Source organism: Bombina bombina, unplaced genomic scaffold, assembly GCF_027579735.1.
Source record: "Bombina bombina isolate aBomBom1 unplaced genomic scaffold, aBomBom1.pri scaffold_1012, whole genome shotgun sequence".
Classification (NCBI taxonomy): Eukaryota; Metazoa; Chordata; class Amphibia; order Anura; family Bombinatoridae; genus Bombina; species Bombina bombina.
In genome coordinates this window covers 81,928-105,303 of record NW_026511225.1, presented here as the reverse complement: position 1 = coordinate 105,303, position 23,376 = coordinate 81,928, and the positions used below count along the sequence as shown (strand labels likewise).

The 23,376-nt window shown below is 37.9% G+C and overlaps 1 protein-coding gene across 1 annotated transcript in view; it reads left to right on the top strand.

The window, feature by feature from the left end:
* Window positions 1-8,455: 8,455 nt before the first annotated feature.
* LOC128643654 (transcription factor 7-like) overlaps window positions 8,456-23,376 on the top strand; it is a 77,821-nt gene continuing 62,900 nt past the window's right edge. The window contains exons 1-2 of the mRNA XM_053696481.1: window positions 8,456-8,957; window positions 21,511-21,601. Of these exons, the coding sequence (XP_053552456.1) occupies window positions 8,456-8,957; window positions 21,511-21,601 (593 nt within the window). The remainder of the gene's footprint in view (window positions 8,958-21,510; window positions 21,602-23,376) is intronic.

Genomic DNA, 23,376 nt, shown 5'->3' with positions numbered 1-23,376 from the left:
ACGTCGGGAGGTGGAGTGTTTCCTTCCCCGTGTGGGTTGGAGGTTGGGAGGATTTAGGACCTCTTTGCCGCTGGTTCTGGCGGTCTTGCCTAAGTGGGCTCTTGGAATTGTCATTTTTGGATTATTTTTTTTTTGAGTTTCTCTTCTTCAGATGAGACTTCGGGACTTGCTCCTTAGCGGTCTTGACCGCCTTATGGGAGGGCCTTGTGTCTTTTTCCTTCTTCTGGAATTTAGTCGTTCCCTATCAGGGACGATGGGCCATGTTGTCTCCTCCAAGCTTTGCTTAGGGGTTTTTTCCGCCAGGGTTTAGGATGCTCTGCATTCTTTTTCCTTGGGTACGGTACTCTGGTACTCCTGAGGAGATTATGGAGAGTAGCCTTTGATTTACTCACTATTCGGGTGACTTTGTCCTCAATGTTTTCTTTGGGTGTTGTTTTAACTCCTTTTTGGGCTCTAGGCTCTTCGTGTGTCTCTGTCGTACTTTTGCTCCTTTTGGAGTGTTGGACTCCTACGAGGGCTTTTCTCTTCCTTTTGGGTTGGGATTCTGAGTGAGTCTTGTTCCCGTTCTCCGGGTTAGTCCGGTTATGTTCCCTGGAACGATCTGCGGCTCAGGCCTATAGTTTTAGTGGTGGATCTTCTGGATGGCCGGAAGGCTTACGATCCTTTGGCTGGTTCGGTGCGATCCAGTTTTTTCAGGGAACATAGGCTATGACCTTTGGTCTAGACAGTTGAGCTGTTAGCATCTTGGACAGCTTTTCTGTGCATTTTGACTGATGTGTGCTCCTTTTTTGGGGAGTTCATCCAGACGTCATAGATGAACACCAAGGATTTCATTGGATTTGTTTCCTCAGCCTATGGCTTCAGGTCTTATGGGCTTGTGCGCTGTTCCTTTCCGTACTCTTTCCTTTGGGGGAGGAGGGGTAGTTTGTCCTCCTTATGGGGGTGGGTTTCCTCTCTCTTGAGGTTGGTTGTCCTGTCCTGTGTGCAGGTTGTTGGAACAGGTGTTGTTTTATCCTTTAGATGACTGCGATCCGCTCTCTGGGGTTCTGTTTCATCTGGGGAGATGATGTATCCATGCTTGACACTGTCATGGAGTGTCGTGCTGGGTCTTCTGAGGGCTCTATTGCATTTTATCTGTTCCTCTCCTAGGGGTGCTCTTGGAGTTCCTATTGTTAGAGCTCTTGCGCTGGCACCCGAGCTCCGTTTGGGTGGCTGAGTCCATCCTTTTACTTCCTCTTCTGGGGACTGGTGTTTGGGGTCTTTTCTGTTCCCCTGTCTTTCAGACTTGACAGCCAGCTGTAGTCGCCTGTGGGTTACTTTGTTGCCTATCAAGCGGAAGGTTGCGGTTTGAAATCAGTTGCTGCTGTTTGCACCTTGTCTGTGTGTTGGCAGGCTTTTGCCAAGCTTCTATTGTTCGCCTTTGAGTCCTTTGTGGTACGGTGAGCCTTTTTGAGGTTCTGTGCTTTCTCCATGTTCAAGATAAGGGAGTAGGACTGGCGGCTTTTTGGTTAAGCATGTGCTGGGTTCATTGCTTAGTGGAAATTTTGCAGTTTGTTGGTTAGTGTTGTGACCTATCTTCTGCTGCTTTTACTTGCCTGTAAGTATTTTAATTCAGAGTCATCCAGGTATGTCTGTAGTGTGTGCTGTTGACCCAGGGGTTTGCCTTTCTGGGTTTGCTGCACGTATATCGGTTTCTGAAGACTTCAATATTTTGAGTTTCCTTGCGTCTTGAGGACTCTGTCTTCAGTTGTCTTTTAGGGTACGGTTGCACTATCTTTAGGAGAAGTTCTCTGTGTTGGATTCCCGGTTTTAACCTTGGGGTTTCTGTACATTCTAGGGTCTGGGCGTTGTCTCCCCTTGTTTCTCATGACTGGTTTCGGTCTCTGTGAGCTTGGCTTGGTTCTTGGTGGTTTCCTTTTCTTGGAAATGGTTTATACCCTTTTTAGGGTCTTCTGGGAATCCTTGCTTGTTCCTTCATATCCTTTCCCATTTGGGAGTTTCTGTTAGTTGATCCCCTTCTCTGGTATGGGGTGTGTTGTTGAGGACAACGGTATCTCCTGGAGGCGTGCTGACTCAGCTGTGTTTCTCTCTGCGGTCTCTAGCAAGGCTTGTGGACTTCCTGCGGGTCAGTGTCCTTGGAGCCTTTTCTTCCAATTTTCTCGGCCGGAGCAGGTTTTTGCTGGGTAAGGGTTTTTCAGGCCTGGTGCCCTCAGAATGGGCCGCCTTGTGTACCCTCCCGTTTGAGCATTCATTGTCCTCTATAGCTTGGGTATTGTTTTCCCGAAAGCAATGAATGCAGCTGTGGACTCTTTCCATTTATGAAGAAAAACTTAAATTATGCTTACCTGGTCATTTTCTTTTCTTCAGATGGAAAGAGTCCACAGCTCCCTGTCCGTGTTTTTTCTGGGGCGTCTGTTATTTTTCTTCTGGCACCTTTTCACCCTGATATTTCTTCTACTGTTCCTTGTTCCTCGGCAGAATGACTGGGGGATGAGGGGAGTGGGAGGAGTATTTAAGCCTTTGGCTGGGGTGTCTTTGCCTCCTTCTGGTGGCCAGGTTCTGAATTCCCAAAAGTAATTAATGCAGTTGTGGAATCTTTCCATCTGAAGAAAAGAAAATTATCAGGTAAGTATAATTTAAGCTTTTCCCTAAGAATCCTCTTCGATTTCAAAGTGAGACGTCCATGTCATAGTGTACAAAGCTCCATTCTATATCTAAAGGAGTGTCCTTTTTATTTTCAACCGGGACAATAATTCCAACAGATGCAAGTCTCTTGGGTTGGGGTACATTATGTAAGATTTTTCATTAACAACAATAATGAAATTGGTTAACTGACCATTTTGGAGAGATAAGAGTTAATAATTTGGTCTAAACCCTTTAAAAACTCAGAAAGGAAATGACAATATTATGGAAATTATGGCTTGAGAAAGTCTCAATGAAGATCAGAAACTGGTTGCCATTCGCAAAACTTTGTGTGTTAATTATAAGAACTTTTGTGGAAATTTGTCCCTTAGTAGACGCGGTACTCATAGCCCATGCTGCAAGAAACCACTGTCTGGAGAGCTGGACGGAGTAGCAGGTCGAACACCGAGCTTGGAAGGCTGGACTAAAAACACACTATAACGTTAGCAGGAGACAGAGGGGAGAGAAAAACTGGCAGCAAAGTACAGTTGAAACATCACATGGATACAAAGACAAGAAAGTATTTTACTAAATTCAAATCATTGATCGATACGAACAACTTCAGGAATACAGAAAAAAAAAGAAAACTCTATATCTGATTGCCCTACTAAACATTGGACAAAAAATAACAATCAGATTAAACAAAGAACTTTTTTTGCAAACTTGTTTCTCTTGATACCATGTAACTAAATGACTGAGTATCATTTAAAACAGATTTTAAGATTATTTTTTAACCATTTTTTTACCAGGATCCTTGTTTATATATCAGGTATTAGAAAGTAAGAATGTGTTTTCTTAATAAATAAGGATTTTTTATTTTTGAAAAATAATGATGATGTGGTTTTAATTAGTCCAATACTGTTCTTGACACAAATATATAGTGGTGCGCACACATCCCAGAATGTTTTTGTAATTTATTGATAAGGTTATTTCTCATAAGTACTGTTTTAATTTCTAGCACAGATTCTTTGACTAACTTTTACTGTACAATATGGGGGTCCAGGGCTCAGGGAGTTTAGTCACATTTGGAGGCGAGGTTATCATTTAAGCGGAGTTGAATTCCCAGAAGTTATAGCTTGTGAATTCTCACCACCATAATAGAAATTAATTTATCAGGTAAACATAAATTATGTTTTTAGACCGCTTTCAATTTTCTTCTGTTTTCTAATTTGCTATGTTCTCTTGGTATTCTTTGTTAAAAGCACATTCCTAAGTATGCTAAGGAGCAGCAATGAACTACTGGGAACAAGCTGCTGATTGGTGGCAGCAAATATATCTCTTGTCATTGGCTCACCGAATGTGTTCAGCTAGCTCTCAGTAGGGCATTGCTGCTGCTGCTTCAAGAAAGGATACCTAGAGAATGAAGCCAAGTTGATCAAATTAGTCAATTGAAATTTTTTTTTTTAAACTGTATACTCCATATGAATCATGAAAGAAAAGGGATGGCTTTCATATTCCTTTAAAACCTAATGGCTGAAAATTGGACAATTTTCTCAAATATGATTAGTTTAAAAAGAAAGCAACTGAGAGTGAAGTGAGAAGAAAATGATTACTTATTACTTTAAAGTGATATGAACAGCAAATATATGTTCCTGGTAAAAGTACATATCTATATTGTCACTGCTTTTACAGCTAAGTTATGCATCATAATGTGCTTTAGCCAAATAACAGAGTTTCCAGTATGTAATGATATGTTTTCTTAAATAACCAACATTCCATGCTGAGAACAGAAATGCAACAGAAAAATACTTGACTCTACCACTAACTGAGCAGGAATGTGCCTACATCCAACCATAGTTGTACAATATTATCCATTGTAAAGGCTATGGGAGACCATCGTAGACCAAACCTAGATCTTTGACAGTTTTTAACTATTATTGTGCAGAACTACACAAATTTGGTATTTAGAACACACAGCCATGATTCAAAATGATGATCATGTTAAAAAGTTAGACACATGAAACTTATGTTAACAAGATAAAGGGGACTGAAAGTCGAAGTTAAATTTTCATTTTTCAGATAGAGCAGATAATTTTAAGGCACTTTTAAAGAGACATAGAACCCAAAATGTATCTTTCTAGCCAAAAATGTATCTAAACCATTTTTAAATGCATCTAAGGTACTGGCATTTACTACCTCCTTAGGTAATGAATTCCACAATTTGATTGCACCTACAGTGAAAAAATGTTTACGTTGCTGGAGATTAAATCTCCTTTCTTCCAGGCTTAAATTGTGACCGCTTGTCACAAACATTTTCTTGGAATAAACAGAGCTTCCACCATCTCTGTATATAGGCCTTGAATATATTTCTATAAAGTAACCATATCACCTATCAAGTGCCTTTTTCTAGAGAAAACAGACCCATTTTGGCTAACCTCTCCTCATAGATTAAATTCTCCATTCCCCTTATTTTTGTGGCCCTTCTCTGAACTTTTTCTAAGTCTGCAATGTCTTTTTTTTTTTAGATTGGTCCCCAGAACTGCACTACATACTTAAAGGGACACTGAACCCAAATTTTTTCTTTCATGATTCAGATAGAGCATAAAATTTTTAGCAACTTTCTAATGTACTCCTATTATCAATTTTCTTTGTTCTCTTGCTATCTTTATTTTAAAAGCAGGAATGTAAATCTTAGCAGCCAGCCCATTTTAAGTTCAGCATGGATAGCGCTTGCTTATTGGAGGCTTACATTTACCCCCCATAAGCAGGCATAACCCAGGTTCTCAACCAAAAATGGGCTGGCTCCTATGCATCACATTCCTGCTTTTTAAATAAAGATAGCAAGAGAATGAAGAAAAAATGATAATAGTTAAAATTGCATGCTCTATCTGAATCATGAAAGAAAAAAATTGGGTTTAGTGTCCCTTTAAGGTGAGGTCTTACCAGGAATTTATATAGTGACAGAATTATGCTTTCCTCGCTTGCATCAATGCCTCTTTTAATGCATGCTAGTATCTTATTAGCCTTAGAAGCCGGTGCCCTGCATTGTGCGCCCATCTTTAGCTTGTAATCTATTACTGCTCCTAAATCCCTTTCCTCCTCTGTTTTGCTTAGTCTAGTCCCATTTAAATAATAGGTTGCCTGCTTATTTTTACTTTCAAAATGTAGAACCTTGCATTTTCCAGAATGAAATCTAATTTTCCATATCCCTGCTCATTCTTTCAATTTTTGTAGATCCCCTTGTAAAGCAATTTCATCCTAGACTGACCTAATGACCTTAAACAACTTTCTATCATCTGCAAAAATAGAGATGTTGCTATTTAATCCTTGCTCCAAGTCATAAAAATATCAAATAGAACAGGGCCCAGTATTGAACTTTGAGGGACTCCACTGATTAACCTTTGTCCAATCTGACTTTGATCCGTTTACTACTACATGTCGCTCCCTGTCTTTTATCCAGTTATTTATCCATGATATAACATTTTCAGCTATACCCAGTCCCTTAAAGGGACACTGAACCCAATTTTTTTTCTATCGTGATTAAGATAGAGCATGCTATTTTAAGCAACTTTCTAATTTACTCCTATTATCAAATTCTTTTCATTCCATTGGTATCTTTATTTGAAATGCAAAAATGTAAGTTTAGATGCCTGCCCATTTTTGGTGAAAACACTGTGTTGTTCTTGCTGATTGGTGGGTAAATTCACCTACCAATAAACAAGTGCTTTCCATGGTGCTGAACCAAAAAAATAGCTTAGATGTCTTCTTTTTCAAATAAAGATAGCAAGAGAACGAAGAAAAATTAATAATAGGAGTCAATTAGAAAGTTGTTTAAAATTGCATGCTCTAACTGAATCATGAAAGAAAAAAATTGGGTTCAGTGTCCCTTTAATTTTGTACATTATTCTCTAATGTGGCACTGTTTTAAACGCGATTGCAAAATCAAAGTATATCACATCAACGGATTCACCCTTTGTCTATATTTTTACTTACGTACTCGTATAATCTAATTAGATTAGAGTGACATGATATATTTCTCATAAAACCATGCTGATTTGAACTCATAAGGTACTTTGCTTGAAGATCTGTAACAGTGCTAAGTTCCAGTAAACCCCTTGGGTGTATTTCATCCAGTTTTTTCCTGATATCCTCTAGAGCAGTGCTTTCTAAACCGTGTGTCGTGACACGTTAGTGTGTCGGTTGCAGTGTGTAGGTGTGTCCCTGCTTCAGCACTAATTTCTTTTAACTTTCCGCCTGCCTGCTACGCATATCACGTAGTTGACGTGATTGATACCTAGTGGGTCACAGATCATCTTAACCTATTGGCGCAGCTCAGCGAGAACTGAAACTATTCCCATTGGCGGTTTTGGCGGCACATTGGCTCCTGACTGCACATGTAGTCTCCTCAATCGGCTTGTTACTGCATGTGTAGTCAGTGAGTGGGATAGCAGTGTGTTTGCAGTGCGGACAGAAGTCAGTCGGACTCGCAGAGCTCTGAGGACGGCAGCTTAAATGCTGAGCTGAAGTCAGAAGTCAGTGCTTTGGGTTTTTTTGCAGCTAGCTCCCAGTAGTGCATTGCTGCTCCTGCTCTTGATATATGGATAGGACGTGGAAGCTTAAAAATGCTTGATGATGAAATGTGAGTGTCTTTAGCTAATATTCCACCAAATATTCAGAAACTGTGTTCATCCCATCAACCTCATATATCCCATTAAAATAGTAAGTAGCTATTGGTGTTATTAAATCTTTTTTAAATTCTTGCACATACTTACTTACTGTTACTTGTAAATACATTTCGTTATTATATAATTTATGTATGTGTCGGTATCTCTTAAAACAAATTAGTTTAACCTCCTGTTTGCTAGTACAACTGAATTACTGTGTCGCAAAATGATGCAGGTCTAAAAAGTGTCACCAACATGAAAAGTTTGGAAAGCTCTGCTCTAGAGATAACTATAAATGCTATGGGCTTATATGTTCTAGTTTATTTTAAAGTATCTCCCATTGGTTCCTCTCTTATGTATACTGAAGAAAAGAAGTGGTTTAGTACCTCAGCCTTCTCCCTGTCACTGTTAATCATGCTACCCTTCATACATTGTAATGTACATATAGTGCCCTTCTTACATTTTTTGCCATTCATGTACTTAAAAAAAAAAACTTTTAGGGTTTGACTTAGAATCCTTTGCAATTAATCTTTCATTTTCAATTTTGACTAATTTTTTTTTTTTTGCATGCTTTGTTATATTTGGTATGCTGAGTCTGTACTGTTTTCTTTGAATAATTTAACTGCCCTACTTTTTTTCTTAATTTCTTTTAACAAATTTTTATTTTGCCACATTGGCTTGGATTTATTTATTTTACTTTTATAACCATATGGTATGTGTTGAAGTGTATATTTATTTAACACAGTTTTAAATGTTATCCATTTATCCTCTGTATTTTTATGAGAATACTTAATCCCAATTTATGTTATTTAACGATTTCCTTAAATCATTGAATTTTGCTTTCTTAAAATTAAAAGTCTTAGTTGAGAGGCGGCGTGTCCGGGCTCTGGCCCAAGATGGTCGCAAAACTGGGGACTCTGCTTAAGGCATTACATTCCGTCGTGTAATCAAGATTTGTGTAAGCCATCCACCACTGAATTACATACCTTTTTATAGAGGAGAGATTACTGGATCGAATGGGACTTATATTTGCACTTTTATGCTGCAAGTCTTTCAGACTGGACCGTTGGGAACCTTGGCGGCTCTTTTAGAGAAGGTACTCAACACCCCCCCTGGGACACCAGGTATAGAGAGAATATGTGAAGTTCTCTTAATCTTTTTGCTACGATATGAAGGAAATACTTACCCTAATACAGGCTCTATTGAAAGAGCGAGAAAGTCAGATATGCGAGAGGATTGATCGCATTGCAACTATTTCTGCACCGCAGCATGGTGATAATTGGGAGATTGCCAATTACACATTGGGCATGTGGCGCTCAGATCGGGAGAAGCCCGAGATCGAGGAGGAGAGCACAGAGGTGCTGCAAAGCCTGTCTCAAGAAGTCCACCCTAACCCAGACCTAGAAGAGTGTGGAGCGGAAGGTCCTCTAACGGACGTGGCAGAAACAGCTGATACCGAGTGCGGAGAGGATCGCCAGACTGGCGTCACTTGTGAGGGCTCGGTGGGGAGATCGGCCGGCTCCCTGATGCAGGGCCCTGCTTGGAGACAGAAGCTGCAGATAGATGGTCGCGGCAGTATTGCTTACACAACCTCAGCTATTGACGTGTGCTTGCAGGGATTTGTCGAATCAACAGAAGGCTCCTGGTATCTTAATACCCCTGTGAAAGTTGGTATTGGGTGACATTCCGAGTACAGTGGAAACCCTAGACCGGAGGGCTTGATATAATATCCTGACTTTACTTTAGACTTGGGCACTTCGATGAAGATCGTGAGGTCTGAAGTTTAGGCCCAGGACGCTATAAGTTCTTTAGTTGGACTCCCAAACTCTGTACCGGTTTGGCTGCAAATCTATATGTTTGGGGAAATGCTTTGTATAACCGTATAATTATATATATAAATTTATGCTTAGGTGAGCATGCACATATAGGTGTCCTTTATACAAGGTGGATGACTGGTTAGTGATTAGGATAAAAGATTTAAATGCAGTATGTGTGTGCTGTTTTTCCATAATGGGTACTTTGATGTTATGCTAACCTATATACAGCTTCACAAATAGTACTAGCTATATTGGGATTACTAACCTAGTTAGGCGATATAAAATGTGACGTTTTAAAGTTTATTACCCTGCACATATGTTTAGTTTGCACATGACTTTAGCTATATAAATATCTTTTGTCTTCTACTGGTTGTTCTTAATGCTGGGTCATTTAATTGTGATGATGTATATGTATGTATGCAGGTTTATACATGTATGTATATATAATGAACAAGGTTTCATATTTCTACTTTTCTACACATGCTGTTCAATATTATATGCAAAATCCCATAGAATATCCTGCTAATATAATCTTAGTATAGGAGTGGGTTATATAATACGTGTTAGTTAATGGTTGCAGGGGTTACCCAGGATATCTATTGTGAAATATTATTCCATACCCCATAAGATTTCTTATGATATAGCATGTCTCTAAGAATATAGTACTCGAATGCCTTACATATATTACAAGAGAGTATTTCTTTATATTTTAATAGGGCCTTAGAGGGCTCCTGAAGCTATAATCCCCTACAGGTATCTCTAATTCCTTTTCAACAATCAGGGTCTAAAATAGGCTGCTGTTAGTTATTTGAGGTATATTTCATTCCTATTCGTGGCCTATATGTCTCTTATTATATTACTTTATCTAAAATAGGTCCAAGATTGGATATGCTTGCTATAATGTTGTACTGAAAAAGAGGTTTAGTTTGTAGTTTGCACCTTAAATTTTTGCTTTTTGCTACTAGGTCATAAAGGGCATTTGACATGTCTTTTGCATCGTGCAAACTTGATGCTACGTGCATTTGTAAACCTCAATATATTCTTCTGTGTAGAATAGATCCAAGATTGGACCTGCTAATACTTCCCCTAACTTTTACCCACTGTTTTTACTCTACATCCGTGGCCCAAGAGCGGTCACAAATCCTTAAGTTGGGGTATGCCTCACCTATGCTTGTTTGTGTATTATTATGAGGGGCTCTTTGACATAATGTTATAATAAAAAAGAGGTTTTGTTTGTAGTTTGCACCTTAAATTTCTGCTTTCTGTACTGAGTCACAAATGACATTGTACTGTGAGATATCGACATGGTGGTCCTGGAGGGCCTTTGGGCATGTGGATCTAGACATGGGTCACTGGTTAGTATGTGATCTATAGTTTGGACCTATGCTGAGGTACTCTGAAGGTCCAAAAATGGCCAACCTGTGACTTATAGATAATTTTACATAATTTTAAGGTTTTGATCTGTACTGTGATGTGCTAACATATATGTAAATGATTTGGGCCTTACTGTTGTCGTTTGACATGCCCTTTGTATTGTGCAAACTTGATGTTACTTGTATTTGTAAACCTCAATAAAAATTATTTTAAAAAAAAGTCTTAGTTGAACCCTTATAACACTACTGATGGAGAGTGTTTTTAAACGTGACAATGCTAGGATAACTGTTACCCAAATGTTCTTTAAATTCTATGTTTGATAATACATCTGTATCGTTTGATTCCTAGTTTTATTCCTAGTTGGCTCCTTTATTAATTGTGACATGAAGTTATCTTTGAGAAGAACATTTAAAAATAAAATATAACTCCCTTAGCTGTTTTACTAGTTTCATTGCCCCAGTTTTTGTCGGGGTAGTTAAAATCTCCCTTAATACAGCACTTGTATTATTATAAGCAGCCTTTCCTATTTGCATTAGTGGTGGAGTTTCCTCCATGTCACTAATGTTGGGGGGCTTGTATCATGTTCCTATTAATATTTTTTTTTTTTAGGATTTGTTTCACCACTCCTTATTTCAACCCACAGGGTCTCTACATCCCCTGTATCATCATACATATCTTCCCTTTTTGTAGGTTTAAGGTCAGGTTTAATATACATACAAATTCCTCAACCGCTTTTATTACTCTTGTCCCTCCTAAATAAAGTATAACCCTCTAAATTAACTTCCAATTAACTAAGAGCTCCAGCTCCCCCATTTTACCCGTCATACTTCTTGCATTTGCTTTCATACATTTACATTGTATGTGCTTTTTGCTGCTACTTGGTGCGTTTCCTCCAAGCTTTCTAATGTGACATTTTCTAAGTGTACCCTTCTGTCATCCCTATTATTATAGGTGTGTCATATTCATAGACTGATCTTTTATGTTTGGACTGACCATCCCCCACTTTGCCTAGTTTAAAAGATGGTGTATATAGGATTTCTAGTTCAGTCATGAAAAATATTTTGACCCCATTTTTAATGTAGGCAGCACACTGTATGTTCCAGGGGTGTTTGTCTGTTTCCCTAAAACCAATATCTCCAATTCAACAGGCAAACCAGATCAGTGTGAGATACTGTAGACTGGGCAGTATCCATCTACCCCTACTGGGTATAAAGTAGTGTTTCATTGTAACACAATTCTACTTTACAGAAAAAGAAACACCCGAAGGATTTGGGAATTCCCACAGTCGTCATTTTAGTTTGTAAGTTTAGAGTATCTGTGTTAAAGGGACACAAAACATAATTTTTTTTCTTTGGTGAGTGAAAGAATGCAATTTTAAACAACTTTCCAATTTATTTTTATCTAATAAGTTTCTTTCTCTTTGTATCCTTTGTTGAAAAGCATATCTAGATTGGCTTCTAGAAAGAATTCACTGCTTCCTTAAAGGGACATTAAACACTTTGAGATAGTAATATAGAATGATAAATCGTATGTGTGTGTGTATCTGTATCTGTATATATATATATATATATATATATATATATATATATATATATATATATATATATATATATATATATATATATATATATCCTCTGCAATATACTTTCATTATTATTTTGTCCCCCTTTCCTGTAATTCAATTCTGAAATAGTGAGCTTTTCAGTTCCTGTTAGAAATAGAAGTGCAAAACACTGTTATATTGCTCAGCCATTGACTGCACACTCTAGTGACCTATTCATAACTGTCCCTAATTGGTCACAGCAGAGAAGGTAACTTAAAGGGATACTAACCCCACATTTTTTTCTTTCATGATTCAGATAGAGCATGCAATTTTAAGCAACTTTCTAATTTACTCCTATTTTCAATTTTTCTTTGTTCTCATGTTATCTTGATTTGAAAAAGCAGTAATAAAAGGCCAGGAGCCGGCCCATTTTTTAGTTCAGCACCTTGGTAGAGCTGCTGATTGGTTTGCTACATTTAGCCACAAATCAGCAAGTGCTACCCATGTGCTGAACAAAAAATGGTCTGGCTCTAAAGCTTACAGTACTGCTTTTTCAAATCAAGATAGCACAAGAACAAAGAAAAATTGATAATAGGAGTAATTTAGAAAGGTGCTTAAAATCTCATGCTCTATCTGAATCATGAAAGAAAAAAATTGGGTTTAGTATCCCTTTAAGTTACAACATAGCAGCACCCATTGTTTTATAGACACTAAAACTTTACACTTATAATATTTAAACAGCCAATGATACTTTAAAAAATACATCAATATGTTATTCTCAGACTAATCTTTTCTTTGAATGCATCATTCTATCTAGCATTTATTTAGTGTTTAATGTCCTATTAAGCTCGGGAATAATGTTACCAAAGTATTATTTTTCTATGAAATACCTTTTTAAAAAGAATGCAAAAAGCTTGTGATATGAATCTTCACTGCTTAAAGAGTGACAAAAGGCTGCATTGTAGCAAAAAAATGTATTTAATTAGTGCTTACTAGAGCATCACAAATTACACATAGCTGTACATACAAACATTGAAACAATCTAAAAGCATACAAGTTTAAACACATTTAAGATATACAATGTTAGCCGAAAAATGTGCTGAGCAAAGTTTCTCTGGAGCTCTTAGTGCAGCGTGCACGCACCAGAGACAACAAAGTTATGTGATGGTATAGAACAAACTACAGTCCTCCTAAGGAACTTAGTGCATTCAAATACATCTCAGGTTACCGCGTATGAGATCTGTGAATAAAGCACTTAGGATTGACCTCACCCAGTAAATGCTTGCATGCTGTTTTGACTCAGAGTCCTTACAAATCTTCAGACCTCCTCTTGGATCACAGCTCAGTGCTGGCATATACAGCAGAGCATTAATAGACTTTCCTTGTGTGCCAGATTCCATACTCATTCAAAACACCAGCTAGTCAGCTATGCAGCAGTCTTTCCATGCGGCACCCTCACAGACCACGGCAAATCACCACTGCTAGCACTTAGAGAAGCTTCCATTAGCGTTCCACTGGGCCTCCGTCCATTCAGCAGTGCATCAGACAGGCAGAGTGTACCACAATGATGCGTTTTGCCCTCCCACTAAGGGGTTGGCCAGGGCCTCATCAGATAGCACCCTTGTCATAACCTGCTTTTATAGTAAACTCAGTCCTCTGTTTACATCTCATTCTTTAAAGAGACTGTTCACTTAAATTGCTTGATACCTATATAGTTAAATAAAAACTATACTTACACTTATACACACAATTCTATATACGCTAAGTGCAAAGTAAGACATAGCATTTAGTATCCCCCATCTTAACATTCAGTATAATAGTCATCTACTACACTTTTTTACAGCAATTTTTAAAGGTAGCATGCAAATTTAATTGTTTCAGTGAGACCACTGTTTTTAGCCAATACATCCATCTGATCTCGTGTTGGAGGAGGATTCTATCCCAGTCTCCTCCCCTTCTTTTGGCAGTTATATGTTCTATACCTGTTATCTGTAGATCAGTATGATTTTCATTGTGATCATTTAAAAAAAAGTGTCTTGTAACTGGACTATCCATGTCTTTATTATTAATATCATTTCTATGTTCCTCTAGATTTGTCTGTTAGAATAACATCTTTCCTTCCTAATACATGCAGAATCCACAGCTGCATTCATTACTTGTGGGAATACTGAACCTGGCCACCAGGAGGAGGCAAAGACACCCCAGCCAAAGGCTTAAAGGACCAGTTAACACAGTAGATTTGCATAATCAACAAATGCAAGATAACAAGACAATACAATAGCACTTAATCTGAACTTCAAATGAGTAGTGGATTTTTTTTTCTGACAATTTTAAAAGTTATGTCTATTTCCACTCCCCCTGTACCATGTGACAGCCATCAGCCAATTACAAATGCATACATGTACCATGTGACAGCAATAAGCCATTTACAAATGCATACACGCTTATTCTTGCACATGTTCAGTAGGAGCTGGTGACTCAAAAAGTTTGAATATAAAAAGTCTCTCTCTGTGCAAAGAAAATCACAAAGACAAGGGCGCCTCCTCGTGTGATATAGTTTGGACAAATGTAAAAATAGGTGAATACAGATTTTATACTCACAAGTAAAGCAGCACTCTGTTGTGCTTATAGAGGCACAGTGTCCCAGTTCACTGACCAAGGCAGTGCAACATATCACTCCAGGGTAGATTTCAATCAAGCTCAGGCTCTCAGCAAAGAGTTAAAATACCATAGTTTAATGGTGCAGTAAAATACAATATAAAATGTCACAAATGTGACCGTAACAATGGATAAACAAGCAACTAGTTTCTCAGATCTCTGTCTGTTTCCTCAGGCTTCTATCCAAAGACTGAGAGCTCTGGCTTATAAATGCTAAATGAAGTGAACCTGCCTCATCAGGTGTGTGAGTGCACACCTGTTTCAATCAGACCATAGTTAGAATACAATGATTAAAACCATTTCCAAATAATTCACATTATACTAAAAAACAAACAAGTACTGTACAAATTGGTTAATAAAGGATGTAAAAAACAACAACCATAGCCAAACATTATCTTATGGTGGATATCATGTCAGCATAAGGTTGCCACCTCAGTCATGTTTTCCTGGACACATATGAGTTACACATGCTGCAGGGTGTGCAGAGGGCAACATGCATTGAGCACCTAAACAGCACATGAATAATGACCATGGACAGCACTATTCATGTTCCTCCCTGCATACCCCGCAGCATGTGTAACTCATATGTGTCCAGGAAAATATGGCCGAGGTGGCAACCCTATGTCAGCATCATATGTTATAGGATATTATTATGATATTCTAAAATAGTAACATTAAAAAATTGTTCCCCACCCTTTTTAAAATAAATAAATAAATAATAATATATATACACACATACATATATAAAAAGTACATGATATTCTAATTCTTGGTGTTCATACCAAATGTCTTAGTATGTTGTCAGTTAGTCTAAATAAGTTAAAGTTTTATTAAAGCACCTATTGATGTTAACAGCCTTTGGTCAAATATGTATAAGCAAGATTTTCTATAGGAGAGAGCCCTTTAAATTATGCAGGCCTTATTGAATATATATATATATATATATATATATATATATATATACACACATACACATATATATATATATATATATATATACACACACACACACACATATACATACACATACACCCATATCTACATATATATCCATACATATACACATAAATATATACACATACATACATATTTTAAGTCTAATGCACCTGGTGTTCCCAGGCATCCCACATTTACAGGTTAATAGGTATATGACATAATTAGAGCTACAATCTAATCTATCCTTAAGTTCATATGTACATCCTGTGATAGAAGAAGTGACACTAGTTGCCCCATGCGTGACATATTTACACATGTTGCATCTTTTAATTCTACATTTAAAAGCTCCTTTTTGTTGGTGTCTATTGTTGGACAGACCTCCTATTCCTGATGTTCTTTTGGACATTATGATTTTGCTGGGGGCAATTTTCTGTTTAATGGTTGGGGCTCTCCGAAATGTAATGTTAGGGGAATCATCCAAAATCCCTTTTAAAATCGGAGCTTTTTTAAGAAGGTACCAGTGTTTCTTAATTATTTTTGTAATGGCTTTATAGTTGGAGTTATAGTTAGTAATAAATGTAGTCTGCTTTTTGTTACTATTACATCTATTTAACCCATTATAAGGTAGCGGATTAAGAATTTCATTTCTATTTAGTTTTCTTGCCCTTCGGTAACCTTCTTCTAAGAGCATTGGAGGGTACCCTTTTTCAAGAAATCTATTTTTTAAGATAAGGGATTGCTCATCATATGTCTCTAATAATGTGCAATTACGCCTAATCCGTCTAAACTGACTAAATGGAATATTTTCCTTCCAACTCTTTAGATGGTTACTTTGATAGTCTAAAAAGTTATTGCTATCTACTAATTTAAAGAAGGTTTTGGATTGAACCCTATTATTTATATCCCAAGTGAGCACTATATCAAGATATTCAATTTCTTCCAAATGTATTTTGTGAGTGAAGGTTAGACCAAAATCATTAGTATCAAGTTTAAAAGCAAATTCTCTAGCTGAATCCAATGACCCATTCCAAATGATGATTAGATCATCTATGTATCTACCATAGAAGACCAGGTTCTCATCCCAGCTTCCACCGTTGATATAAATATCTTCAAAACAACCCATTACCAAATTAGCGAAGCTGGGAGCGAACCTGGTCCCCATGGCAGTACCCTTGGTCTGTATATAATAATTATCTTGATATTTAAAATAGTTATGTTTTAATATATATCCAATTAGCTTCAATATATATTCTTTCTGAATATCTGGCATATAAAAATCTTCATGTAGATATTCAGAAACACAACGCACTATATTCCAATATAAGTGGAGTTTTTTTTGTTTAAGAGCTCTTGGTTGTTGTAGAAACTCTTTTTCGGAAGATATGGGATGTTAGAAGCTGACGACTTTGGTTGTCTATTTCTGGAGGCTTCCTATGGAAGCGTCTCGATTCAGTTCGAGGTGATGGTTCCCTCAACATTTTCGAGTCAGATTTACGTCATGGATTGTTCGCAATCTTCTAGCAGAAGCTGGAATTTAAGAATTTTTGGTTTAGTCCTCGAATTGCACTGACATATATGTCAGTTATATCTTTCTCTGGGGATATTATCCGGTTCCTTTAGACCGTCTCTCCCAGTAATCTCGTTTATGATCCTAAGTTTTCTGTTTGGGATCTGGGGTTTATTGGACAGTGACCTGATTACAGTAACAGATAGCTCCCGTGGCTTGACAATGCTGGTTGATTTACGATAGTATTGTCTGATAGAAGACTTTTAGGGACTTTTTCTGTCTTTTTCGATCCTCAGAGATGGATCTAGACCAGAGTTTCTCTGGTGAAGGCACCAGGTTGGATCCCTGGATATTAGTTAAGCCTAACTAGCTAGGTAGACTTTACCTTAAGGTTAGCCTCTTCAGGTCGTGCCTTTTAGACCTGCTTCAGTCCATCGCTAGCTCTGTGTTTGGGGGTGTGAGAACTTGTCTTGGGGTCCTTTTTGGACTTCATTCTTTTTGCCAGGCCTCATCCCATTCGAGGTTCGGTGTAGATTGAGGCATTGCAGTGGATATGTTTTGAATCTGTCTTTGCAGATTTTCTTGGACTACTGCTTGAGAGAATAGTTCTCTCATGTCTTTGTCAAGACCTCCCTATCTTGTGGGACATTTTTCTTCTCTCCAGGGGAAGTTTAGATTTCGGTCGCAGCCTGTCAGGTTGGTGAGGGCGTGCCTAAAGGGGCCAGGATCTCCGGAGGTTTTCCTCCAATTGATATATTGGATTTTCAGGCAAATCCTTTCTGCTCTAAGGTTTTAGTCTACTGGGTTTTTCCCTTTGTAGGGATCTAGTCGGTCTTTCTTTTGCTGGCTTGGATCTCCTTTGGAGATCGAGAGTCTCCCTAGCGTTAGGGGCTAGCATTTTTAGTTTGGTGGTGGGCAGAGGCCCACTGCGGCTTGCCATCAGGGACCCTCTTTGGGACGGATTTTATCTAGAGATATTTATTTGTTATCTAAATTGCAACTGGAAGGGGACACCAAAGGATAATCTTTGGACGTCCATCTTTATTCCAGTCTACCCATTATGGGTTGTGGTTCAGGATCTTCAGGAAGAGCTAATGCATACATTAGCAGTGCCTTGGAGGTTCATTACCTTTTTTCCTTTTTCTGCCATATCACTCTTGCCTTGAGTGGTGGCTCAAATCTAGCAGGGGTAGGCGTCAGTGATTCTGACTACTCCGTTGAGGCGAGTTTGTGGTTTGGCCTCCATGAAGTTTGTCCTTGTTGCAGGGATCTGCTGGAATAGGGTCTCTCTTTACTTCCTTTATTATTTGTTCTCTGCAATAGGTTGAGAGATGTCTCTTAGTGTTAGCTGCTGAGACAGTTTTTTCTGAGAGGTTAGGGTCCTCTTCTTTAAGTGCCTAGCTGGTCCCTTGTCATCTATCTCAGATGTGGAGGACCCCTTCGGCCGGGAAGTATGTGGTTTGTCCTGGCACTCTATTGGGCCTGCCAGGACTCTTTTTCTTTCCTCCAGGATGATCTGGAAGAGGGCCTCTTAGCTAAGTTCCTTGTTGGGACAGTGTTGGCCCTGTCTGATTTTTTTTTTTTGTCTGGCTCCAGAGGTTTGTTGAGTTTCTGGACGTACAGTTTTTTTTACCAGATCTTTGACTGTGGTCAGGCAGGTGTGTAGTTCGGATGCTCCTTCTTGGGGTTTGGACTTTACTCTTATAGTCTTGCATATGGCTACCTTTGTACCTATGCATGATGTTGTCTCTAGGTCGTTATCTTAGAGTGCTTCTATGCCTTTTCTTACTTCTGCGAGCAGAAGTCCCTGAGTTACGGCCTTGCTTTGCGTCCCTCCTTTTTGGGTGTTCCACGATAGTAGGCTGTTCTGCGGACTCAATTAGGATTTTTCCTAAGGTTGTGTCATTTCATATTTTCAGCTGAAGTTTTGGGTGCATTTTTATCTCCTATTCCTTCTTCGCAAAGCAAAGTTTTCTACTTGATATGGAGTAGTGCCTTAAGGATCTATCTTCCGGCTATGTAAGAATAGACAGTTTTCTCTGTTTATTATCTATCTGAGAAGCATAAGGGTCAGAGGGCTCTTAGTCTTCCTTATCTTTTTAGTTGAGGAGTATCTCCCACTTGGGTCATGACTCAGCGGGACGCTAGCCTCCTCGGAGGTTTAAGACTCAGTCTTTTCAATCAGTGGCGTCCTCTTGGGCCTCTAAGATGAGGTCTTCTAGGGTTCTTTTTGGTGGACGGACTATTTGGCCTTCCTTACATTCATTTCAAAAATTTAATGAGTTTTTTGGCTTCTGTGAAGCAGCCTTTGGGAGAAAGGGTTTGCAGGCTGTGGTGCCCTCAGATGGGGGCCGCCTCTCTTTTTGCCCTCCCATTAGCATTCAGTGTCCTGTAGCTTGGGTATAATTTTACCACAAGTAATGAATGCAACTGTGGACTCTCCCTATATTAAGAAGGAAAACATAAACTATGCTTACCAGATAATTTCCTTTCCTTCTGTACAGGGAGATTCCACAGCTCCCGCCCATGTTCTTCTTTGGGCGGCCCTACATTTTATCTTGTTCTTCTGGCACCTTTTTTCACCCTGATATTTCTGTTACTGTTCCTGGTTCCCTCGGCAGAATAACTGGGGGGTGAGGGAAGTGGGGGAGGTATTTAAGCCTTTGGCTGGATGGTCTTTGCCTCCTCCTGGTGGCCAGGTTCAGTATTCCCACAAGTATTGAATGCAGCTGTGGACTCTCCCTGTACAGAAGGAAAGGAAATTATCTGGTAAGCATAATTTATGATTTTTGTGAAATGGAGAGCCAATTCCTCTGCCTGTCTTTCAAAAGCAACTTCAGTGGAGCAGTTTCTCTTGAAACAATTAAACTGCTCCACTGGTATGCCACCATTAGGATTACTTGGATGGTGGCCAGGCTTCTTTAGGTGTTAATGCAACTGTAATTTAGGGGTAGCCAAAAGGACCCGAATAATAATACGTTTTTTGGGTGATAGCAGTGAATGTTCATTTTTGGGGAAGTGTAGGCAGGATTTTGGGGATTAATGGGGGTTGGCTCTTATCCCATGGGAAGAATTTGGGATAGGGCTCTCCCTGTTAAAGATTATCAAGGAGCTCTGTCTGTGGCAAGCTGGTGGCAGAGATGGATATTTAGCCCTGCCTGTAGTAAATTGACTGTCGTGAGTGGGTTAAGTTAATCCTGTGTTGTACACTAGTTATAGTGGTTGGGATTAATTAATCCTATGCCCCTGTGTCTGACAGTCTGTTGGGCACAGGTGGTATAGTGGTACACCCCTGTCTGTGACAATAAGCATTGTGTGTTTCCCAAAGAAGGGTTGTTAATTGATTTTTAATTAGAAAATTAGTATCCGCTACTTTGAATATTAAATAGTGCAGACTAAAGGCAGTTACCAAAGAGTGAAGGTCTATAGAATCACAAAAACTGGAACAAGTCCTACCTCGATATTGGTTGGACAAGAAGGAAAGAAGCAGCTGTGAATTTGACTTTTTTTTTATTTTTTTATTAAATAGTGTAGTTTTATTATACATGTAAAGATTGACCTTTTTAATCTAATGCATGGTGAAGGTATTATGTTATGTTATAGAGCACTGCAATTTTGACCCAGACAGAACATTTCTGGTATGATCAAATATTTCCATATGCTTGACAAAGATTAAGTAGTTTTCTTAAAAGGGATATGAAACAGTGCTCCATTATTAAAAATGATATGTTAAATCAAAGTAAACATAAAAAAAACAGGCTGTGCTATAAAACAAAAAAAACAGGCTGTGCTAAAAAACAAACAAAAAAAACACAAACAACTTACTAAGTGAAAATTTTGCAAGAAAACAAGTAAGTCTATGTAGCCACTACCCTCAGGTACATGAGGAAGCTGGCATGATGAAAACTTAAGTTGCATTCTGCCTTTTAGGAGCATGGGCAAGAAACTGACTTAATATGTATCTATCATTTACTAAATAGTAAGCTCTTGTTGCTCTAGAAGATTAATTACTTCAAGCTATATATGCTTTCTGTAGAGACCCCAGCCTCCTTGTGGGGAGTTGACTTCACTTAGGGGAGATTACTCAGAGGAAATACTGAAATACTCAATAAAATTAGTAACACTATGGTGTTTTTTACTTTTAAATCGCTATGTAAGTTCAATATTATTTTCTAGCATAAAAATAACTTCATGAATTTTAAAACACAAAAATTAAAATAATACTTTGAAAATGATATTGCTACAAGAACAAACACTACTACAACTAATATTAATAAAATGTATTATGTCCCTCTGTTAGTCATGTAGTGTCACTGAGTCTATTGTTTGTCCTTCTCTTAATGTTGACATAGAAAGTGACTTCTTTAAACCTTCTTGTCATTTATTTAGGTGTGCACCGGCCCTCTCAGACAACAGATATCCCTACCTTTTACTCAATCCCTCCTGGAGGAGTTGGCCAGATATCGTCTTCAATGGGATGGTAAGTGTCAAAGATGCATGTATATTCATAATCTTTATAGTCTTGCAAGTAAATATTTCACCAATAGGATCTTCCATGTGGAAATAAAAGGTTTTCTTGAAGATAAACACATTTAAACGGAGAACACTATTTATATATACTTTCAAAAGAACTAAAAAAACGAAATATACAAAGATAAAAGAACATTATTGGAAACAGATGTTGGTGTCACAGCAAAGGAAGATAAACATACCACGTTTAGATATTTCCCCATAGGGCATACAATGTCAGTTATAAACGGTGATACAGTATACAGCTATACATATATAAACTAAATTAATATTGATTACACTCAAAAGCAGAGACAAGGCAAAAGCTATGTGGATGATAAGGATTCATTCCAAAGTTTATGCAAAGCAATAATGTAAATGTAATAATTTAATAGGTAGACTTATTTGGTGATTAAAAGAGAGGGATAAATGGTTTGGCACTGTTGATACCTATGTGAAAGAGTTTCAGTTTAAAGGGACATGAAACCCAAAATTTTCCTTTAAAATTGCATGCTCTGTCTGAATTATGAAACCACTTTTTATTTTATTTCTATTATCATTTTTCTTCATTCTCTCTGTATCTTTTTGTTGAAAAGCAGGAACATATTCTTAGGAGCATTATATAGCAGCAGTTTTTCAAGAATGTTTTCCATTTGCAAGAGTATTAGATGGTAGCACTATGTGTTGCCATGTAGTTCCTCAGATGCCTACCTAGGTATCTCTTCAACACAGAATATCATGAGAAAGAAGCACATTTCATAATAGAAGTAAATTGAAAACCTTTAAAGGGACATGAAACCCAATTTTTTTCTTTCGTGATTTAGAAAGAACATGTCATTTTAAACCACTTTCTAATTTACTTCTATTATGTAATTTGCTTCATTTTCTTGATATCACTTGCTGAAAAGCATATCTAGATATGCTCAGTAGCTGCTGATTGGTTGCTGCTCATAGAGGCCTTGTGTGATTGGCTCACACACAAAGGATATCTAAAGAATTGAGCAAATTAGATAATAGAAGTAAATTGGAAAGTTGTTTAAATTGCATGCCCTATCTGAATCATGAAAGTTTAATTTTGACTAGACTGTCCCTTTAAGTCTACATGTCAAGTTAGGAGAGACCTAAAGAAGTAAAATTGTGGGCTCATTGGAGATTTCTCTGTATAATGTATTATTAGTGAATGATCAGATGCAAAATGTTGTATTTGTGGGCATGACCACCAGATATGTAACATTGAATCTGTCCACAACCCCTCCAACAGAGGTCTGAGGTGGAACAAAATAAAATGTTCTTTGAGAAGTTTATCTCTAGCAACGGAGGATTGTCAGGATTATTAGTCATTTTTTATAATTAGCTAAACACAGTTTCTGGGTGTTTGGAGAAATAGGAGTATGAATGACTGGGAAGTTTATATGGAACCATGTGAGAGATCTTGGATATCATTGAGAGAGATATTCAATATTTCAGACTTGTTGAAGTTAACTGAGAAATTAGTACTAAAACAATAGTCAGTAAATTCCTTTTGAATTATGAAGGTGGAGAGATACGGGTCACCAGCATGTCTTATGTGAATAATGCTAAATATCATTAATATCCTTATTACTTTAGATATGAGAGGCTAGGGGTTCCAAAGTAAGTACAAACAGGAGATAAAATTTGTTATGGAAAAAAAGAGTTGGAAACTACCTTATTGATCACTGCCCTAGCCATAGACTGACCTATAGGGCATATAAAGTTTTTGTATGA